Source organism: Heteronotia binoei, chromosome 2 (genome assembly GCF_032191835.1).
Source record: "Heteronotia binoei isolate CCM8104 ecotype False Entrance Well chromosome 2, APGP_CSIRO_Hbin_v1, whole genome shotgun sequence".
In the NCBI taxonomy this organism is placed as follows: domain Eukaryota; kingdom Metazoa; phylum Chordata; class Lepidosauria; order Squamata; family Gekkonidae; genus Heteronotia; species Heteronotia binoei.
Window position 1 is genome coordinate 290211 of NC_083224.1, and position 18032 is coordinate 308242.

At 58.7% G+C, this 18032-nt stretch overlaps 1 protein-coding gene across 1 annotated transcript; it reads left to right on the top strand.

The window, feature by feature from the left end:
• Positions 1 to 477: 477 nt before the first annotated feature.
• Positions 478 to 17150, top strand: LOC132567816 (protein-glutamine gamma-glutamyltransferase E-like). The gene is made up of 13 exons (XM_060233498.1): positions 478 to 484; positions 2488 to 2643; positions 3370 to 3612; positions 6965 to 7083; positions 9815 to 9943; positions 10029 to 10209; positions 10298 to 10433; positions 12475 to 12578; positions 12679 to 12921; positions 14935 to 15231; positions 15793 to 15950; positions 16096 to 16220; positions 16982 to 17150. Exons 1-13 carry the CDS (start codon positions 478 to 480, stop codon positions 17139 to 17141), a joined length of 2058 nt encoding a protein of 685 aa, XP_060089481.1. The 3' UTR covers positions 17142 to 17150.
• Positions 17151 to 18032: the final 882 nt, after the last annotated feature.

Consider the following 18032-nt stretch of genomic DNA (forward strand, 5'->3'; position numbering starts at 1 on the left):
CTGACGGGCACGCCCCAGAGCAGAAACGGGGCCAAGAGATGCTCTCTCCGAGCTGGGCGGGAGGGCGGGCAGGCCTCTGAAGTGCCGAAAGCGGGAAGTGGAGCTATGCAAGGCAAGCGGGAAGCAGCAGCCGGCAATTTCTTCCCCGCCCGGCAATTTCCTCATCTGTGGAGGTGACTCTTGGCCCTGGATTCCGCACGTAGGAAGTTCTCCCGGTCATCCATATGCAAGGGAATGCGCTTCCTCTGAGTCAACAAGGAGGACTTCTCCTTCCTCCCTCCCTCCCTCCCACAGCAGCACCTCCCTCCAGCCAGCAGGGAAATTGCTGCTGCAGAGGCCAGCCGAGGAGAGGAACCAGCTCATTGCCCCTGGATGCTCGGCCTGCTCCACACCTCAGTCCCAGCAGCAGCGCGCCCTCGCCCTCTCTGTGGAGGATGCACTAGAGGCCCCAGGCTGGGCTCAGAAGACAGGCACAAGATGGCAGGTGGGTACTGCTGGGAACCCCCCCCCCCAAGAGAGCAGGCTTCCCCAGAGGCGGGCCACAGCTTGGCCTCGGTGGCCCAGGCAAAGGGAGGGACTGAGGCACACGTCCCCTCCCGGGGCTCCACCCCAGGACCAGCAGGACTCTCCTGCCCTGGAGATGGCAACCCAAGCCTTGCCAGAGCGCTTTGGGGCCTTCCCTGCCTTTTCCATGGGCAGCCCTCTCCAGCAGGCCCCCCTGCCACGGCCTGGAACTGCCCCCCCTCCCCACAGGAGGCCCTCCAGCTCTGGCCTCCTTGTCGCCCTCACAGCAGCCCTGCCAGTCAGGGAGGGCCAGAGAAGGCTGCAGCCTCCAGGTGGGCTGGGGATCAAAGCCAAGCCGCCTCTGGAAAAACCAGCCTCACAAGGAGAACACAAAAGACATTCCCATTGGGAGGCTGGTTTCTGCAGAGGCCGCTTGGCTTTGAGCCCCGGCTCTAGTTCCCACATTTCACTCTTTGGGCTGCAGCCTCCAGGTGGGGCCTGGAGATCTCCCAGGATGGCAACAGTCTCCAGAGGCCCTGCTCAGCTGCTCCCGGTGGCTCTCTTGGACTCCTTTGGGTGCCTCGCAGTGGCCTCCGCTGGCCATGCAGAATTGGGTCCAGGGGCTCTCGGGCACCAAAGTCCTCCCTCAGCACAAAGCAGCACCACCTCAAGGCACGCAGAGAAGCAGGGCTCCACACAACAGGCTTCTCCATCCTGCAGAGCTTTGCTGGCAAGGAAGGGAGGAAGGAGGAGAAGCAAGGAGGGAAGGAGAGAAGCAAGGAGAGAAGGAAGGAGAGAAAGAAGGAGGGAGGGAGGGAGGAAGGAAGGAAGGAAGGAAGGGAGGGTGGGAGGGAGGGGAGAGATTGGAAGGAAGGGAGGAAGGAAGGAAGGAAGGAAGGGAGGGAGGAAGGAGGAAGGAAGGAGAGAAGAAAGGAGGGAAGGAGAGAAGCAAGGAGAGAAGGAAGGTAGGAAGGAAGGAAGGAAGGAAGGAGAGAAGCAAGGAGGGGAAGGAGAGAAGCAAGGAGAGAAGGAAGGAAGGAAGGAAGGAAGGAAGGAAGGAAGGAAGGAAGGAAGGAAGGAAGGAAGGAAGGAAGGAAGGAAGGAAGGAAGGAAGGAAGGAAGGAGAGAAGCAAGGTGGCAAGGAAGGTAGGAAGGAAAGAGAGAAGGAAGGGAGGGAGGGAGGAAGGAAGGAAGGAGAGAAGGAAGGAAGGAAGGAGAGAAGGAAGGAAGGAAGGGAGGGGAGGGAGGGAGGAAGGAAGGAAGGAGAGAAGAAAGGAGGGAAGGAGAGAAGCAAGGAGAGAAGGAAGGTAGGAAGGAAGGAAGGAAGGAAGGAGAGAAGCAAGGAGGGAAGGAGAGAAGCAAGGAGAGAAGGAAGGAAGGAAGGAAGGAAGGAAGGAAGGAAGAAGGAAGGAAGGAAGGAAGGAAGGAAGGAGAGAAGCAAGGAGGGAAGGAAGGTAGGAAGGAAGGAGAGAAGGGAGGGAGGAAGGAAGGAAGGAGAGAAGGAAGGAAGGGAGGGAGGAAGGAAGGAAGGAAGGAAGGAAGGAAGGAAGGAAGGAAAGAAAGAAGAATGGAAGGGAGGAAGGAAGGAAGGAAGGAAGGAAGGAAGGAAGGAAGGAAGGAAGGAGGAAGGAAGGAAGGCTGTTTGTGAGAGAGGCCACAGCCAGGAGGCTCTGGGATCCCTGCAGGTGCAGCGTGTCACCTGCTGCATGTCAGGTGAAATGAAGGCCTCCCCTGCGTTTGAAGTGGCCTGTGGTTGGGTGTGTGGTGTGGTGTGGCAGTTGTGCAGCTCTTTCCTGGCTGCCAGCCATCAGCCTCCGAAGGGGTGGGAGTGGCCATTGGTACCCCAGGGAAGGTTGAGAGGACTCCCGCAGCCTCTGGAGGGAAAGAAGCTCTGCTCCAGCTGATGCCACCCACTAATGCACCCCCACCCACCCCCTCCCCCGTGCTGCTTCTTGTGCCCCCCCAGACCTGACCCCCACCCAGCTGTGCTGGCAAGTCCCCGCCAACTCGCAAGCGCATCACACCAACCGCTTCGTCTCCTCGACCTGATTGTGCGCCGTGGGCAAGTCTTCAAGTGCACCGTGTACTTCAACCGGGCCCCGAAGGATGGAGAAAGCTTCAGCTTTGTAGCTGAAACAGGTAACCCCACCCCCTCCGTGCTGGGCATCATCCATTCCATGGGGGGGGGCAGCCCTTTGGCTCCTGGTCCTGTGACATCCCCCAGTGCCCCAGCAGCCGGCACTGGCCCCCTGTGAGCTCCTGTCCTCCATCTGGCTCCAGCGTCCTTCTCTTTCTCTGCCCCCCCCCCCTTCTGCCACCTGAAGAGGAGGCCAGCTTGGCATGTGTCCAGCAAGCATGTTTCCCTCCCTGGATGAGCCCCCCCTCCTCTCTGTGGGCACGGAGGCCAGAGACCTCTCCCTGCGGGGCGCTAGAATGAGGAGGCTCTGCTGCTGGGTGGGTGCTGCTGATGGCCAGAGCCAGGGCTGCTTCTCGGTGGGGGGGTCTTTCTTGTCTGCCCACTGGCCAGCTCCCCCCCCTGCCCCGCTGCCTGCCCGCCCTTTCCCTGCTGGAGGGGGGTGGGGTGGTGTGCCACCGCCAGAGGGACCCCTCCTGTTCTGGGCAGTGGCCTTTCCATGCCCTTCTCCGGCCTCTCTAGCCAGCAGCCGCAGCTGGGAGCACGGGAGCCGCAAAGCAGGGCAGGCATCAAAGGAGGGGAGACCTCTGCGTCATGCCCTGCCAGATGCCCCACTCTGCAGGCCTTGGCCAGAGCCGTGAGAGGCAGCCTCTCTCCGGGGCCCTCCGCTGCCGCCCGCCCTGCACCACCCAGAGGTGCATGTCCTCTGCTTCTCCCCTCCTCCCTGGCAGGGCAAGGCGCTTCGGAGGCCAACCAGACCAGGACCACCTTTGCCGTCTCCGTGGGGCTGGCCGGAGGCTGCTGGAGTGCCGCACAGGTCTCCCGGGAGTCCAACTACGTCAACTTCGCCATCTCCAGTCCCCCCGTGGCCATCATCGGGCGCTACAAGCTGAGCCTGCAGGTGACCTGTGGCAACAAGGTGTCCACCCGGCTGCTCGGCCAGTTTGTCCTGCTCTTCAACCCCTGGTGCTCAGGTAAGACCCCCCCCACCCCCCACAGGAGCAGCAGGCCTGGGAGGCTGGCCCCCCACTACTCGGGGAAAGGTCAAGGTGAGGGGCCTTCTTGGCAGGCCGTGGGGTTCCATGGGGCAGCCCCGGCAGAGCGGCTCTGCCATTGGAGGAGACAGCAGGAGTGGGAATGAGCTGGCAGTGCTGCTGTGGGAGGGGCTCTCCCTCTGATCCCCAGGGCTAGGGGAGGGGGGAGGCTTCCACACAGATCTTTTGCTTCATCTTTCTACCTGACGTCATCCTTTGCTTGTCCTGCTTCTGGGTTCCGCCCCCACGCGGCTGCAGCCCTTCCCAGACCTGGCTGGGGATGATATTTTCTGAAAGGATCCAGTTAGAGCACCCCTGGGCACCATGGGAGGAAACACATGGCTTTTTCCAGGTCTGCCCACACTGGCATCATCGTCTTGCCTCACCCGCCCCGGCAACAGGGTCCTCCCCCTCACCCTGGAGGGCCTTTCTCATAAAAATCAGGAATTGCCAGATCCCCATAGAACTGCCATGTTGTAACCACCTCCTCCAGCAACATCCTAGTTTCCAGCTTTCATTTTTTGAAAAGCATGCCCATAGTCTTTGCTGTGGAGTTTTAGGGGGGAAGGTGCTGGGTGCACCTTTTCCTTGCAGTCTTCGATGAGACAGGTAGCCGTCTTCGTCTGTCTGTAGCAGTTTGTGGCCAGGTGCGTCTTATCCGAAGCAGGGAATGGTGCCTCTGCCACAGATCTGGTTAGTCTTGAAGGTGCTTCTGGAATCTTGCTCTCTTCCAGTCCGCAACAAAAGGGGAAAATGAAAGCTGGAGACTAGTTCATTGCTGTAAACACTCATGATGACCTTATAACATCTTAGTGATCTGGCCAGTCCTGATTTTCTTTGTAAGAAAGCCGTCTTGTGGAGGGGGAGGAAATGGGGGCTGCAGGTGGGGAAGGCAAAGCACACAATGTGGGGATGATGGCAGTCGGGGCCCCTCTCCCTTGCAGCAGGGAGTGATGTTGGAAGAGAAGCCCCTCCCTGTGAAGCCACCAAGGGCCCGGGCAGGGTTCTGCTCCCACCCCTCAGTGCAGGCACAGCCTCCTCAGCACTGCAAGCCCCGCCCCCCCCGCCTCAGCTTCCGGGGGGGGGGGGGAGGGTTCGAAGAGATTAGTGAAAAACCAGGGATTTCCTCAGACCCCCTGAAACTTCGTGGCCCAGCCCAGGTGTTTGGCACTGGGTGTGAACTTTGAGTGACCGAAATGGACAAGGCACCCTGTGAGGTGGGTGGGGCAGAGAGGGCACTCACTGCAGCTGCCCTTTCAAGGACAACCTCTGCCAGAGCTATAGCTGACCCAAGGCCATTCCAGCAGCCGCAAGTGGAGGAGTGGGGAATCACACCCAGTTCTCCCAGATAAGAGCCCACACACTTAACCACTACACCAAACTGGCTCTCTTCCTCCCCCACTACAGACAGCCTGTGAGGTGGGTGGGGTTGAGAGAGCTCTCCCAGAAGCTGCCCTTTCAAGGACAACCTCTGCCAGAGCCATGGCTGACCCAAGGTCATTCCAGCAGGTGCAAGTGGAGGAGTGGGGAATCCAACCCGGTTCTCCTAGATAAGAGCGCTCTGGCTGACCCAAGGCCATTGCAGCAGGTGCAAGTGGAGGAGTGGGGAATCAAACCCGGTTCTCCCAGATAAGAGAGCTCTGGCTGACCCAAGGCCATTCCAGCAGGTGCAAGTGAAGGAGGGGGGAATCAAACCCGGTTCTCCCAGATGAGAGAGCTCTGGCTGACCCAAGGTCATTCCAGCAGCTGCAAGTGGAGGAGTGGGGAATCAAACCTGGTTTTCCCAGATGAGAGAGCTATGGCTGACCCAAGGCCATTCCAGCAGCCGCAAGTGGAGGAATGGGGAATCACACCCGGTTCTCCCAGATAAGAGAGCTCTGGCTGACCCAAGGCCATTCCAGCAGGTGCAAGTGGAGGAGTGGGGAATCAAACCCGGTTCTCCCAGATAAGAGAGCTATGGCTGACCCAAGGCCATTCCAGCAGGTGCAAGTGAAGGAGGGGGGAATCAAACCCGGTTCTCCCAGATGAGAGAGCTCTGGCTGACCCAAGGTCATTCCAGCAGCTGCAAGTGGAGGAGTGGGGAATCAAACCTGGTTTTCCCAGATGAGAGAGCTATGGCTGACCCAAGGCCATTCCAGCAGCCGCAAGTGGAGGAATGGGGAATCACACCCGGTTCTCCCAGATAAGAGCCCACACACTTAACCACTACACCAAACTGGCTCTCAGAAGACCTTTCTTGCATTCACCACTTCTTTGATGGCTTCTTGCCTCCGCGAGAAGTAGGTGGCCATAGGGAGGCCTCGTGGGGGCTGGGAGACTCTCAGGGTCATGTTCAGGATGAAAGTGAACTTGGGAAACCCCCCAGTGGGAATTGGCGAGGTGGGGGGAGAGCTGCCTCTGATTTGCAGGAGGGGCCATTTTCCTACTTCAAAAATGAGCCCTCATTCTTCAGTGGAGGGTTTCTAGCCACAAATTTGCCTGTCTCTCAAAAAAATTTCATAGGGGAGCAAACCCATGCCTTCCCAGGCCCACCCTCCACCCCCACCTGTTGGGTTTTTGGTTCAATTTCAATTTCACTTCCTGTCGTCATGAGTTAATTAATTGCTTGTTTATGCATGCTGATGTTTAGCCAGTCAGTCGTAGGACCAATGAGAGTGTCTGCACGTACTTCCCACCAGAGGCGAGGTGGCAATATGCAGAGTGACCTGCAAGGAAAAACCCTAATTGGCTAGCAATACATTTGGGTGGTGGTCTGAGGGAAAGCATTTGGTTACTTTCATTGCCCTTTGTCTTATTTGGTTACTTTATCTTAAGTCCTCAGATCTCCTTGCAGTTGAAGTTAAGGCTTGAGAGAGTCAACATGTAGTTAAGGAGTCAGAGAGGATATTGAATCCTCTCTTGTTTTCTTAGAACTCCCAGTCATTTCCCTTTCCTCACTAGTGAAGTAAACTACTTTGTTTAAAGCTAAACTGCATGCCTGGTGATTATTGTGGTTCACTCCATTTTACTCTGCTAAACGCATCAAAACTTCTAACACCACCAGAACTTCTAACACCGCTGTAGCTGAAGGAGTCCAATGGATTAGCCAGCTCCATCATCCAAATATGGACAGCCATCCAGCGACAGACTCTCAGATGCGAAATCTGAAGGAAGGAGGGAGGGAGGGAGGAAGGGAGGCCTTGCTGTTTGGGCAGCCCCTTCCCCACACAGTCTGCTGGCCTCCCAGCCCTCCTGGCACCAGGGCCCTTCAGCTGTCTGTCCTGGGCCTTCACCGCCCTTCTCTGTACCACAGGTGACCTTGTCCACCTGGCCAACGAGGCTGAGCTGCAGGAGTATGTCTTGAATGAAAACGGGATAATCTTTGTGGGGAATGCGCAGTACATCGAAGCACGAGGATGGTACTTTGGCCAGGCAAGTGCCAAATGAATGCCCACGGGGTGGGGGGTGGGTGGGGGAGACACAATGCTGCCCAGAAATCTCATTGGGCTTCTGGTTGGGCAGTGTGGGGGCCCCCACTCCCCACAGCTGTGGAATGCAGAGGAGGTGGCCACTGGCGCAGCTTGGCTACACCAGTTCAAAGCTCCTGGACCCCAGCAGCAAAACACACACGGGGGATGGGGGTTGACTGGAAAGACTTGCCCCCCACAATGATGTGCAGCAGAGCCAGGTAGGAAGGAAACATCACACACCCTACTGCTCAGACAACGGGAAGTGTGCCTCCCCCCAGGCTTAGCCGCAGGGCTCAGAGTGGAAGGATGCTGAGCCGGGACAGTTTCTCTGCACCCAAAGGAGCTGGCCGGGTGGCATGAACCAAAGCCCTGCCCCCTCCCCACTCCAGAGGCTCCTCCTTGCAGCCTCACTGGCAGCTTCTGTGCTGAGAAAGAGATCAGGAGGATCCCAGGCTATTTCTCTCCCCCCACCCCCCCTGAGAGCGAGAGAGAGGGAGAGAGAGAGGAGGCAGTGAAAATGGCAGAGAGAGCACAAGAGAGAGCTGGGGAAGAAGCAGCCAAGCCCCATGACCCTCCCTAGCCCAAATTTTATCCCCTGGGTCCCCCACCCCAAAATTTGTGGCTACGGGGCTGTCTCCAGCTCTTTCCAGACGGGTCCTTTGCCCCGGACCCAGTACTTTTGGGGAGTGGGTTTCCCCCTGCTTCCTCACAGCATTGTGGTGCATTTGTGCACTTCCTGGGGTTTCTCCAGTCTTTCTCAAACCGGCTTTGCTGCAAAATTTTGGGAAAGATTGCAGCGAAGCCTGGATGGCTGCTGTGTGGTTGGGAAAGTTTGGATTTATCCAGTTCTGCCCCCATGGCAGCCACTTCTCCTCCCCAACAGTCAAATTGTAGAATAATACAACAGTCTGTGTAGCAGCTTCTCAGGTTTCATTTTTTAAAAGTAATTTCTAGCCCTTTTCATTGAGGAGATATAAGGGGAAAGGTACATGACTGCAACACAGGGGTGATAGAGACTTAAAAAATGAAACGGGGATTCAGAAAATCTGCTACAAAGATTGTCAATACAGTTATTCAATTGCAGGGCTTTTTTTGAGCAGGAATGCAGTTCTGGTTGGCTTGGCATTAGGAGGTGTGGCCTAACATGCAAATGAGTTCCTACTGGGCTTTTCCAACAAAAGAAAGCCCTGCTCAATTGTCAGTTTTAAAAAACACTGGAAAAGTGTGGGGGTGACATGGTGGCAGGTGAAAGAAACGTCCGCCTCTGAGGTTTACTAGACTCCTGTTTTAACAGTGACAGAATATCCTTCGCCATCTAGAGGACTTCCAGTGGAACAGGTTGCTCCAAAAGAACAAGTTCAGAACAAGGGAATAAATCAGCAAACTTAGAAAGAAGCTGAGGGAACTTGGAGTGACGGCAGAAAAGTGTCTTTTCCTGTAGCTGAAAATGCTGTAAATTCTGTGCCAGGAGGGAGGGAGGGAGGGAGGGAATTCCCCAGGTAGGAGTCTCCGCAGAGAGGGATGGCCTCCTTCCCAGCACTCACCCTCCAGGCAATGGGGGTAGGGGTGGGGCACCCAGAGCAGGTCCTCCGCTGGAAAAGGCGGTCCTTGGGGGGGGGGTGGAAACGTGAACTGTGCCCCCTCACCCCTGCAGGTGCAGGAGAAGCCCCGCCTCCCTCCCTCCCTCCCCTGGCTGCTCCAGATGGGGCCGCCCTTCATTTCACATGCAGATGGTGCTCAGGAATGTCTGGCTGGGATGCAAAGTGCTTCCGCAAGCAGAAGTTTTTTTGGGGGGCATGGCTCAGTAGCCCACAGAAGCTCCATCCCCGGCACAGCACACACACACACACCCCAGTTGGAAGCAGGGCCGGATTAAACCCTGTGGAGGCCCCAAGGCAGTCAAAGCATTTTGGGGGGCCCCTCACAAATTATCTCCGAGTTGGAGCAGCTGCCCCACTGCCCACGCTGCAGCCTGCGGGCCCCTTCTCCAAAGCCCCTGGGACAAGGCTGTGGGGGAGAGGCAGAGAGAGGCAGACTTGGGGAAGACGCCAGCAGCAGCCGCACCAGACAGTCTGGCAAAGAGCAGCTCAGTTGCTGGCTGCCTGTGCAGGCTGGGGGGGGGGGGCTGCAAGCAGGAGGGAGCCGGGGGACGGAAGCCAGCCCGGGCCCCTAAAGGCATGGGGCCCCATAGGCCAGTGGCTACTTGGCCTAATTGTTCATCCAGCCCTGGTTAGAAGGGGCAGGCAGAGGGAGCCCTCAGGAGGTCCTTCTCCTTCTGCCTGAGACCCTGGAGAGCCACTGGGGGGGGGGGAGGGTCTGACTCAGCAGAGGGGGGCTCAAGCACGGCCTGCTGCCAGAAGAAGGGGGGTGCCCGCTCTCGCACAAAGCCATGGGTGGGTGGCCTTAGGGGCACCAAGGGGGAGGGGGCTGCTCAGCGCTTTGGAGTCAGACTTGGCAGCAGCACAGGTCTTCATTTTTGGTCCTGGGGGAAAGAGGGTGGGAATTGCCCCTCTCTCAAAGACAGTCCTTCAAATGCCGGGCTGGGGGAGACAGGGACTTTAGTGCTTCTGGCCCCCCCCCCCCCCACTGGGCTGAGCCGGAGGGGGCTGGTGAGGAGGGGAGGGGAGGGGCAGAGGCCTTCCTTCCTTCCTTCCTCCCTTCCAGCTTTGCTGAAGCTGCCCTTCCGCTTCCAGTTCCAGCAGAACATCCTGAACCTCTGTCTTCACCTTCTGGATCTCAGCCTCTATCACCGGCAGGATCCGGCAGGAGACACGGCCCGCCGAGGGGACCCCCGATACGTGGGCCGAGTGATCAGCTCCATGGTAAGGCCTTCCGCACACAGCTCCACCCTCCCCCTCCCCCAGCCCCTCCCCCTCCTCACCCCCCCTGTGGCTTCTGCCCCCCCAGGTCAACGGCAACGACAGCGACAACGGCGTGCTGGAGGGGAAGTGGAACGCGAACTTTGCGAACCACGAGAACCCCTCCCGGTGGGACGGGAGCGTGGCCATCCTCCAGAAGTGGGCACAGAACAAGTACAAGTCGGTCCAGTACGGCCAGTGCTGGGTCTTCGCAGGCGTGGCAGGGACCGGTATGCTCCCGGGTACCTGCGGGAGGGAAGGGGCTGAGGCTCCCTGGTGGAGCCAGCCCCCAACCCCCCCCCCCCTGCTCTCTTCCAGTCCTGCGGTGCCTGGGCATCCCCATGCGGCTGGTCACCAACTTCAACTCTGCTCACGACTCCGACGGGAACCTGAGTATTGACAAATACTACGACCCCTCCGGCAAGAGCCTCAAAATTGGCCAAGACTCCACATGGTAAAGGACATGTGGGTGGAAGAGGCCTCTCAGATCTCAGCACTTCCGCAGGAACTGGAAGTGGACTCCTGTGGCCTTGCAGCACCAGCGTCACCCACCAGCTGCATCCTCCTCTTCTGGCAGGGGAAGATGGGCCCTTCCCTTGGGGCCGAGTCACACTTGAGTGGGGAATCCCGCTCTGTCGGAAGTGGGACACAAAGCCCCATGGAAGAGGCAGGGCTGGGGGGTGTGTGTCTGGTCAGCCTTTTGTGTGCCTCATGCCCAACCTGCCTGGATCCCACTTTGAGCCTCCTGTGCAGAGATGCCTCCTTTGCAGGGCTCCCCCCACTGCAAGCCAAATTAATCTCCCTGCCTGGGCACTGCTGGGCATTGCCAAGACCTGTCAGGGCCCTCGGGACTGGCAAGAAACGGGGAGGAGGGGGCTTGGGAGGGATGGTGGCTCAGTGGTAGAGCATCTGCTTGGGAAGCAGAAGGTCCCAGGTTCAATCTCCGGCATCTCCAACTCAAAAGGGTCCAGGCAAATAGGCATGAAAAGCCTCAGCTGGAGACCCTGGAGAGCTACTGCCAGTCTGAGGAGACAAGACTGATGTTAGGGATGGATGGTGGCTCAGTGGTAGAGCATCTGCTTGGGAAGCAGAAGGTCCCAGGTTCAATCCCTGGCATCTCCAAAAAAGGGTCCAGGAAAATAGGTGTGAAAAACCTCAGCTTGAGACCCTGCAGAGCAGGGGAGGGACGGTGGCTCAGTGGTAGAGCATCTGCTTGGGAAGCAGAAGGTCCCAGGTTCAATCCCCGGCATCTCCAAAAAAGGGTCCAGGAAAATAGGTGTGAAAAACCTCAGCTTGAGACCCTGGAGAGCAGGGGAGGGACGGTGGCTCAGTGGTAGAGCATCTGCTTGGGAAGCAGAAGGTCCCAGGCTCAATCCCTGGCATCTCCAAAAAAGGGTCCAGGCAAGTAGGGATGAAAAACCTCAGCTGGAGACCCTGGAGAGCCGCTGCCGGTCTGAGGAGACAAGACTGATGTTAGGGATGGATGGTGGCTCAGTGGTAGAGCATCTGCTTGGGAAGCCGAAGGTCCCAGGTTCAACCCCTGGCATCTCCAAAAAAGGGTCCAGGCAAATAGGTGTGGAAAACCTCGGCTTGAGACCCTGGAGAGCAGGGGAGGGACGGTGGCTCAGTGGTAGAGCATCTGCTTGGTAAGCAGAAGGTCCCAGGTTCAATCCCTGGCATCTCCAGAAAAGGGTCCAGGCAAATAGGTGTGAAAAACCTCAGCTTGAGACCATGGAGAGCAGGGGAGGGACAGTGGCTCAGTGGTAGAGCATCTGCTTGGGAAGCAGAAGGTCCCAGGTTCAATCCCCGGCATCTCCAAAAAAGGGTCCAGGCAAGTAGGGATGAAAAACCTCAGCTTGAGACCCTGGAGAGCTGCTGCCAGCCTGAGTAGACAATACTGACTTTGATGGACCAAGGGGGGGGGGGGTCTGATTCAGTATAAGGCAGCTTCATATGTTCATAACCTCCGGCCTGCACTCCCAGCCCCCTCCTTCTGGCCTCCCCCTCTGGGAAGAAGACCAGCCCCCCTCCTTCCCCCATGGCCCCCTTTTATGTGTTTCTGCACAGCCGGGGTGGGGGGTGGGGTGGGACCCTGTCTGGCCCCCCTGCAGGAGGCTCTTGGCTGGATCCTCCATGCCCTGAGCCAGTTTAGTAACCCTTCCAGTGCTTAAGCAGCGGCCTCGCTTGCCAAGGGAAGAGGAGGTGGGTGGTCAAGATGCAGCAAGTGCTAACTGGGCAACCTTTGGCCTGCCATTTTGGCCGAGTGGTCACATTCTCTGGCCGATGGCCAGGGAATGGCCTGTGTGATGAGGGCGGTTGCCAGAGCCTCCTGATGCTGCTTGCCCGGTGTCCCAGCTGGGCAGGCGGCTCTTCTCAGGGCACAGGGTGGCCCTGCCCTCCACCCAAGAGGGAATGGGCTGCCTTGGGATGCGTCCCACGTGGGTTGGACGAGGCGGCAGGCTGTTCCACAGCTGCTGCTCCCTCCCTCCCTCCAGGGACTACCACGTCTGGAATGAAGGCTGGTTTGTCCGAAGAGACCTTGGGACGGCCTACTCTGGATGGCAGGTGATAGACGCCACCCCACAAGAGAAGAGCCAAGGTGAGGAGGGCACTGCGGAGCACTTGGGGGCTGGGGAGCGCTTGCCTGTCTTCTCCCCCAGCGGGCGGCACTCTGACGCTGGCCTCTTCCCTCCCCGCAGGGCTCTACCAGTGCGGACCAGCCTCCGTCCAGGCAGTCAAGCAAGGAGAGATCGAGATGTCCTACGACACGCCCTTCGTGTTCACAGAAGTCAACGCAGACCTCAACCGGTGGGTTGTCAATAAGGACGGCTCCCGTGTTCGTGCCTATTGCGACACGCGCTCCATTGGCGTCCACATCAGCACCAAGGCGGTGGGCAGCAACCAGCGGGTGGACATCACCAACACCTACAAGTACCCTGAAGGTCAGTGCCCAGCCAGCCCTCGCTCCCGGCAGCCTTTCTCCTCCATGCTCGAGCTTGGGCATCTCTTGGGAGATCGTCCAGGGTGGGCCGGGCAGGGCAGACAGCCGGGGTGGAAGCGGCCCCAGAAAGGGAGAGGGAGAGAGCAACTGCCCCTCGTGGGGGAGCCCCCCCACCCCACCCAGTCGGAGGCTACAGAGCTTGGCTGTTTCTAGGCTGCATTCAGATGCCTGCACCAGCTGAGCTAGAAAGCAACCAGGTCTCCCTTGTTCTCTTGGGCGCTCGCTCTGCAGAGAGCTCATTGGCTGGCCCTTGTGGCAATCAGGAAGCCACTTCCTGTCCCATGAGGAGGCTTGGTGAAGCATCCAAGAAACACACTCAGAGACAGGCTTTCTTAACACAAACAAATAAAAATATTTTGGGGGAGGGATTTGTGAGTTCCCTGCATTGTGCAGGGGCTTGGACTAGATGACCCTGGAGGTCCCTTCCAGCTCTAGGATTCTAAAATCAAGAACGGTGCCAGGCATTGGAGGCAAAAGAGCATTCTTTAAAAAGAAATCCAGAAGCATGCCACCTGAAAGCAAAAGGGGTTTGGCAGACACAAATCTCTCTGGAGGCGTGCCAGGGCTTGATCCGTGGGGTGCACAGGGGGGTGGAGGCAGGGGGCAGCCAAGACTGGGGAAAGACCCTCCCCCTCCGCATGTGGCCCCTTCTCCTGGCACAGCAGGGGGTGCCTGCCCACCAAGGGTTTCCAGAGAGTGGGCAGGGCCCTGTGGGGCTTTTGCCCAGCAGGGTTTCTGAATCGCCACTGGAGGTTTTGATTGGTGGTGCAGATTTGCTTTGGCAGCAGCTGTCCTTCCCAGTGTGACTCCTTCTCGCTTCGCCAGGCCTCCTGCACAACAGTCCCCCTGAAAGACTCCTTCCCAGGGCTTTGGTCTAGAGTGGGCCGTACTGGGAATTCAGCATGCGACTGCATCAGGCACTACTCATCCTGGCCACAGGCTGCAGTGGCTGGGGGGGCTGCACACTTAGAGGGCCGCTTGGGGAAAGTAGGCAAATGCATGATGGAGAAGAGCCTCAGGGGTCAGCACAAATGGACCCTTCCCTCCGTGGTCAGATGCAGTCTGTCCTTCCAAATGCAGAGGCAGGGTGGGGAAGGCCTGCAGGAGACGTGTGCCCTGAGTGACCGGAAGGGACGTGGCTAAAAGCAGCCTGTGCCGATTCACGGGGCAGGGAGGGAGAGGAGAGCCCCCCCCCCCACTTTGGGAGCTGGTGGCTGCAGGGTCACTTTGCTGGTGAAGGGATTGCCAGGCCAAAGTCCACGAGAGCTCCAGGATGCCAGACTGACCTCATTTTCCTCCCAGCCACACACCCGCTGTGGGGAATGTCCTTCTAAAATTCTTGAGGGGGCCTCATTCGGCTCCGAGCCACACAGTATTGGGGGGGGGGAGTTCCTTCCTTCCTTCCTGTCCTCAATATTTCCAAGCTGAACTGGCCCTGGGAGAGTTCTTTGCCCTCTTCAGAGCCCCACATGATGCAGGGCTGGTGAAAAAACATCTCATGTTCTTTGGCCCTCAAGGAGCAGGAGGGGGGAAGCTGAGTAGACTCACCTGCCCAGGTGATGGCTGTACCTGCAGACACACTTTGCACAATGCAAGGGCCAGGGCAGCTGCTGAGGTCCAGGAGTGGGTTGGCTCTCCCACCCTGGGGGTCAGTTTGGTTTAGTGGTTGGTTAAGAGGGGCAGACTCTAATCTGGGAGAGCCAGGCTTGATTCCCCCCCTCCTCTTCCACATGCACCCGCTGGAGTGACTTTGGGCCAGTCACAAGTTCTCTCAGGGCTCGCTCAGCTCCACCCACCTCACAGAGTGTCTGTTGTGGAGAAGGGAGGGAAGGAGATTGCAGGGGATGCAGCCGGCCTCCTCCTCCCCCCCCCTTCAGCAGAGCTGCCTGGGGGTGGGCGTGGGGCAGTGTGGGGCTGACCTCCCTCCCTCCCCTCTTCCCCCCCCCCCCCGCAGGCTCTGCCGAGGAGCGGACTATTTACAAGAAGGCGTGCTCCAAGCTCCCGCGGTCCAGCAGCCCCGCCAGACGCCCCAACGAGCTGCTCACCCACCCGGAGCTCTTTGGGAAGTTCAAGCTGGCACAGCCCCCCCTGCTGGGGAAAGACATCGAGCTCATCCTCACCCTGAGCAACCTCTCCTCCGCCCCCAAGAGCGTCACCGTGAACCTCAGCGCCTCCAGCGTCCTCTACACCCGCACGGCTGTCCACGAGATCCTGAAGGAAACCATGCATGTCAACTTTGGCTCCCAAGAAGGTAACAGGCCTTCTGAGGCAGAGGTCAGGGGAGGGATGTGTGTGCCTGCCTGTCAGGCAAACAACACCCTGCGGAGGCAGGATCCCCGCACACACACACACACACACACACACACTGCTTCCCTGAGCCAAGGCAGCTCCCGCAGGCCTCCACAGCCCGGTGCCCTGCAGCTGCTGTGTGACTGACTGAGGGGGGGGTGCCGGTGGGGCCCAGGGGAGCCCAGCCCAGCACGGGAGAGCCCCTGGCCTGAACCTCAGCAGGGTCTTTCTCATGTTCTCCACCCAGACCCAAAGTGTTAGCGGGCGGGGCTTCAGGGGCCGCAGATGGCCCCCATGTTGGTTTTGACCCCGGGGGGAAATAGGTGCCCCCCCTTTTCCCATAGTGCCAAAAGAGCGGGAGGCAGGAGAGGGAGAGAGAGAGAGCGGGTTCCCCTCATCCAGGCCTGGGCTAGGCTGCAAATCTGGCCGCTTCAGCGCTGGTGGGAGGGGCCATGGTCCTCTCTGCCCCCCTCCCTGTGATCTGGGAGCCGGAGAAAGGTGTCTTGCTTCCCCCCCCTTCCAGAGAAGCACATTCCCCTGCGCATCCCCTACGGCCACTACTGCGCCTCCCTGACAGACGACAAGAAGATCCTGGTGACTGCCCTCTGCGATGTCATGGAGGGCGTGAAGCTGCTGGTGGAGAAGGCCATCACCCTGGAGAGCCCAAACATCTCCATTACGGTAAGAAGGACCCAGAAAGACCCGCCTGCCCCTGGTGCCAAAGTGCTGCCGGTGTCTGCTCAGCCTCTCCTTCTGCCTCCGCGGGCCTAGGAGGCTGACCCAGATCACTTCCTTCCCTTCCCTTCCCTTCCCTTCTGTGCGGCAGGTCCCCCCCAACGTGCAGGCCAATAAGCCCAGCACCGTGGAGATCTCCTACAGCAACCCCCTCCCGGAGCCGGTGGACAACTGCGTGCTGCTGGTGACGCTCATGGGGCAGGCCGTCAAGATCAAGTAAGCGGGCCGGGAGGGGAGGGGGGCCGGTGCCCCTGGACAATGACCCGTCTCCCTTGCTCCCTCCGGCTGGCTTCTCCCACTTGCCCCCAGAGGGTGGGCGGCCTTTGTTGTCCTCAGCAGCTGTTCTGTTGGCACGGAATGAAGGGAGGGTCCAGCCAGGCGCCTTGAAGATCCACCAAGCTGGATTCTGGGCAGAGGCCTCCGTGTGCGGCTGGCACACTTCTTCTTTGCACACCAAAGCTGCGGCCTTGAAATGAAACCTGGTGGGTCTTCAGGGTGCCCCTGCTGGACTCAGACATTGTTCTGCTGCTTCAGAGCAGCATGGCCGCCCGCCTGGATCCATGGACATGGGCATCGTGTTCCAGCCTGAAAAGGCCGGACCACGTGCCGGAGGGAGACGGTGGCTCAGTGGAAGAGCCTCTGCTTGGCACACAGAAGGCCCCTGCAGGAAAAGCCTCGGGTGGCAGCAGGTGATGGGAAAGCCCCTTCTCTGCCGGAGGAGGCCCTGGAGAGCTGGTGCCTTGCAGCACCCAGGAGCTGGCTCCGCAGAAAGCAGCCTGCCTGGTGTGTTCAGTGAATCGGCTGCCGGCAGTCACAGATGGTGGGGCTGGGGCAGGCCCTATGATTGGGGAGGGCAGTCTGGGCCTCCCCCCCACACTCTTCCCAAGCCTTCTTCGGGTACAGACTTTTCCCACCCGCCTCTGAAGGTCCCTTGGCCCTTTGGTTCCCTCACCCGTCTCTCTCTCTCTCTGTTCCAGTGTGGCAGGACTGGCTGCTGGGGAGAAGTCCAAAATCTACTTTGAATTCACACCCCGGGCCGCTGGGGCCATGCAGCTGCACGTCGACTTCTCCTGCAACAAATTCCACCATGTCAAGGGCTTCGTGCTCATGCAGATCTCTCCCCCGGCCGCCCACTGATTCGGGACTGGGAGGGGGCCGTCCTCTTCCCAAGCCAGGCCAGGGAGGGGGCATATTTCTCAGGCACGTCCATTAAAATCCTTCAACAGGCAGAACAAGCACTGGGCATCTGTGTGTGTGTGTTGTGAGAAGGGTGTGAGTTTGTTCTGGCCAGGGTCTCTGTCCTTCCAAGGAGCCCTTCAGCCCTGGAGTAGGAAGGACCCCCTGTGCTCCCAGCCCCCTCCCTGACCCTGTGTCTCACCCCAGCCAGCTCCCTCTTGGCTCTCCTGCACAGCCCGAGGGGAGGCATGAAGGACCCAGCCAGAGCAAGCAGAGAAGAGACGCATTTTTTGAGCAAATACTGCGACTGTGGTGCCGCTCGGTTTGAGTCCAGTCGCAGGTGGGAGACCAGCCAGGCTGGGGGGGGGGGCTTTCCAGGCTCAGAGCTCCCTCATGTCACATGACTCCCAAAAGCTCTGGCTGAAAGACTGAGGACAAGTCGGCTCTGCCCTCTCTTCACCTTGGCTTCTTTCAGCTCCTCCCATTTCCCCTTCTCGTAGGAATCATTTGTGCTTTCAATATTTGAAACTCCCACCCCTCTTGAACTCCCTTCTTTTAAAGTATTTCTGACCATGGGATTCTACCAACTACAACTCTAAGTTTGTCAAAGTTTGCTTTTCTGAAGTCTAACCTATCTGTCTTTCCCCTTCCCCACTGCTTTCACCTCGCCCACCAGCTCTTCCCTGTGGCTGAGAATCAAGCCCAAGAGAGCAGATCCCTTTGTTTCCTTCTCAGGAATCTGTTTGACCTTCCATTTTTAGCAGAGTTGGACTTCCAACAGATGCCGGGTAACTGAAATCTCCCATGAACACCATGTCCTGTTTCTATGAGAACTTTGTAATCTCTTCTAGG

Coding starts and splice junctions, on each gene's coding strand:
- LOC132567816 (XM_060233498.1), top strand. Junction 2,644..3,369: donor CAGCTTTGTAGCTGAAACAG/GTAACCCCACCC, acceptor CCTCCCTGGCAG/GGCAAGGCGCTTCGGAGGCC. Junction 10,210..10,297: donor CGCAGGCGTGGCAGGGACCG/GTATGCTCCCGG, acceptor GCTCTCTTCCAG/TCCTGCGGTGCCTGGGCATC.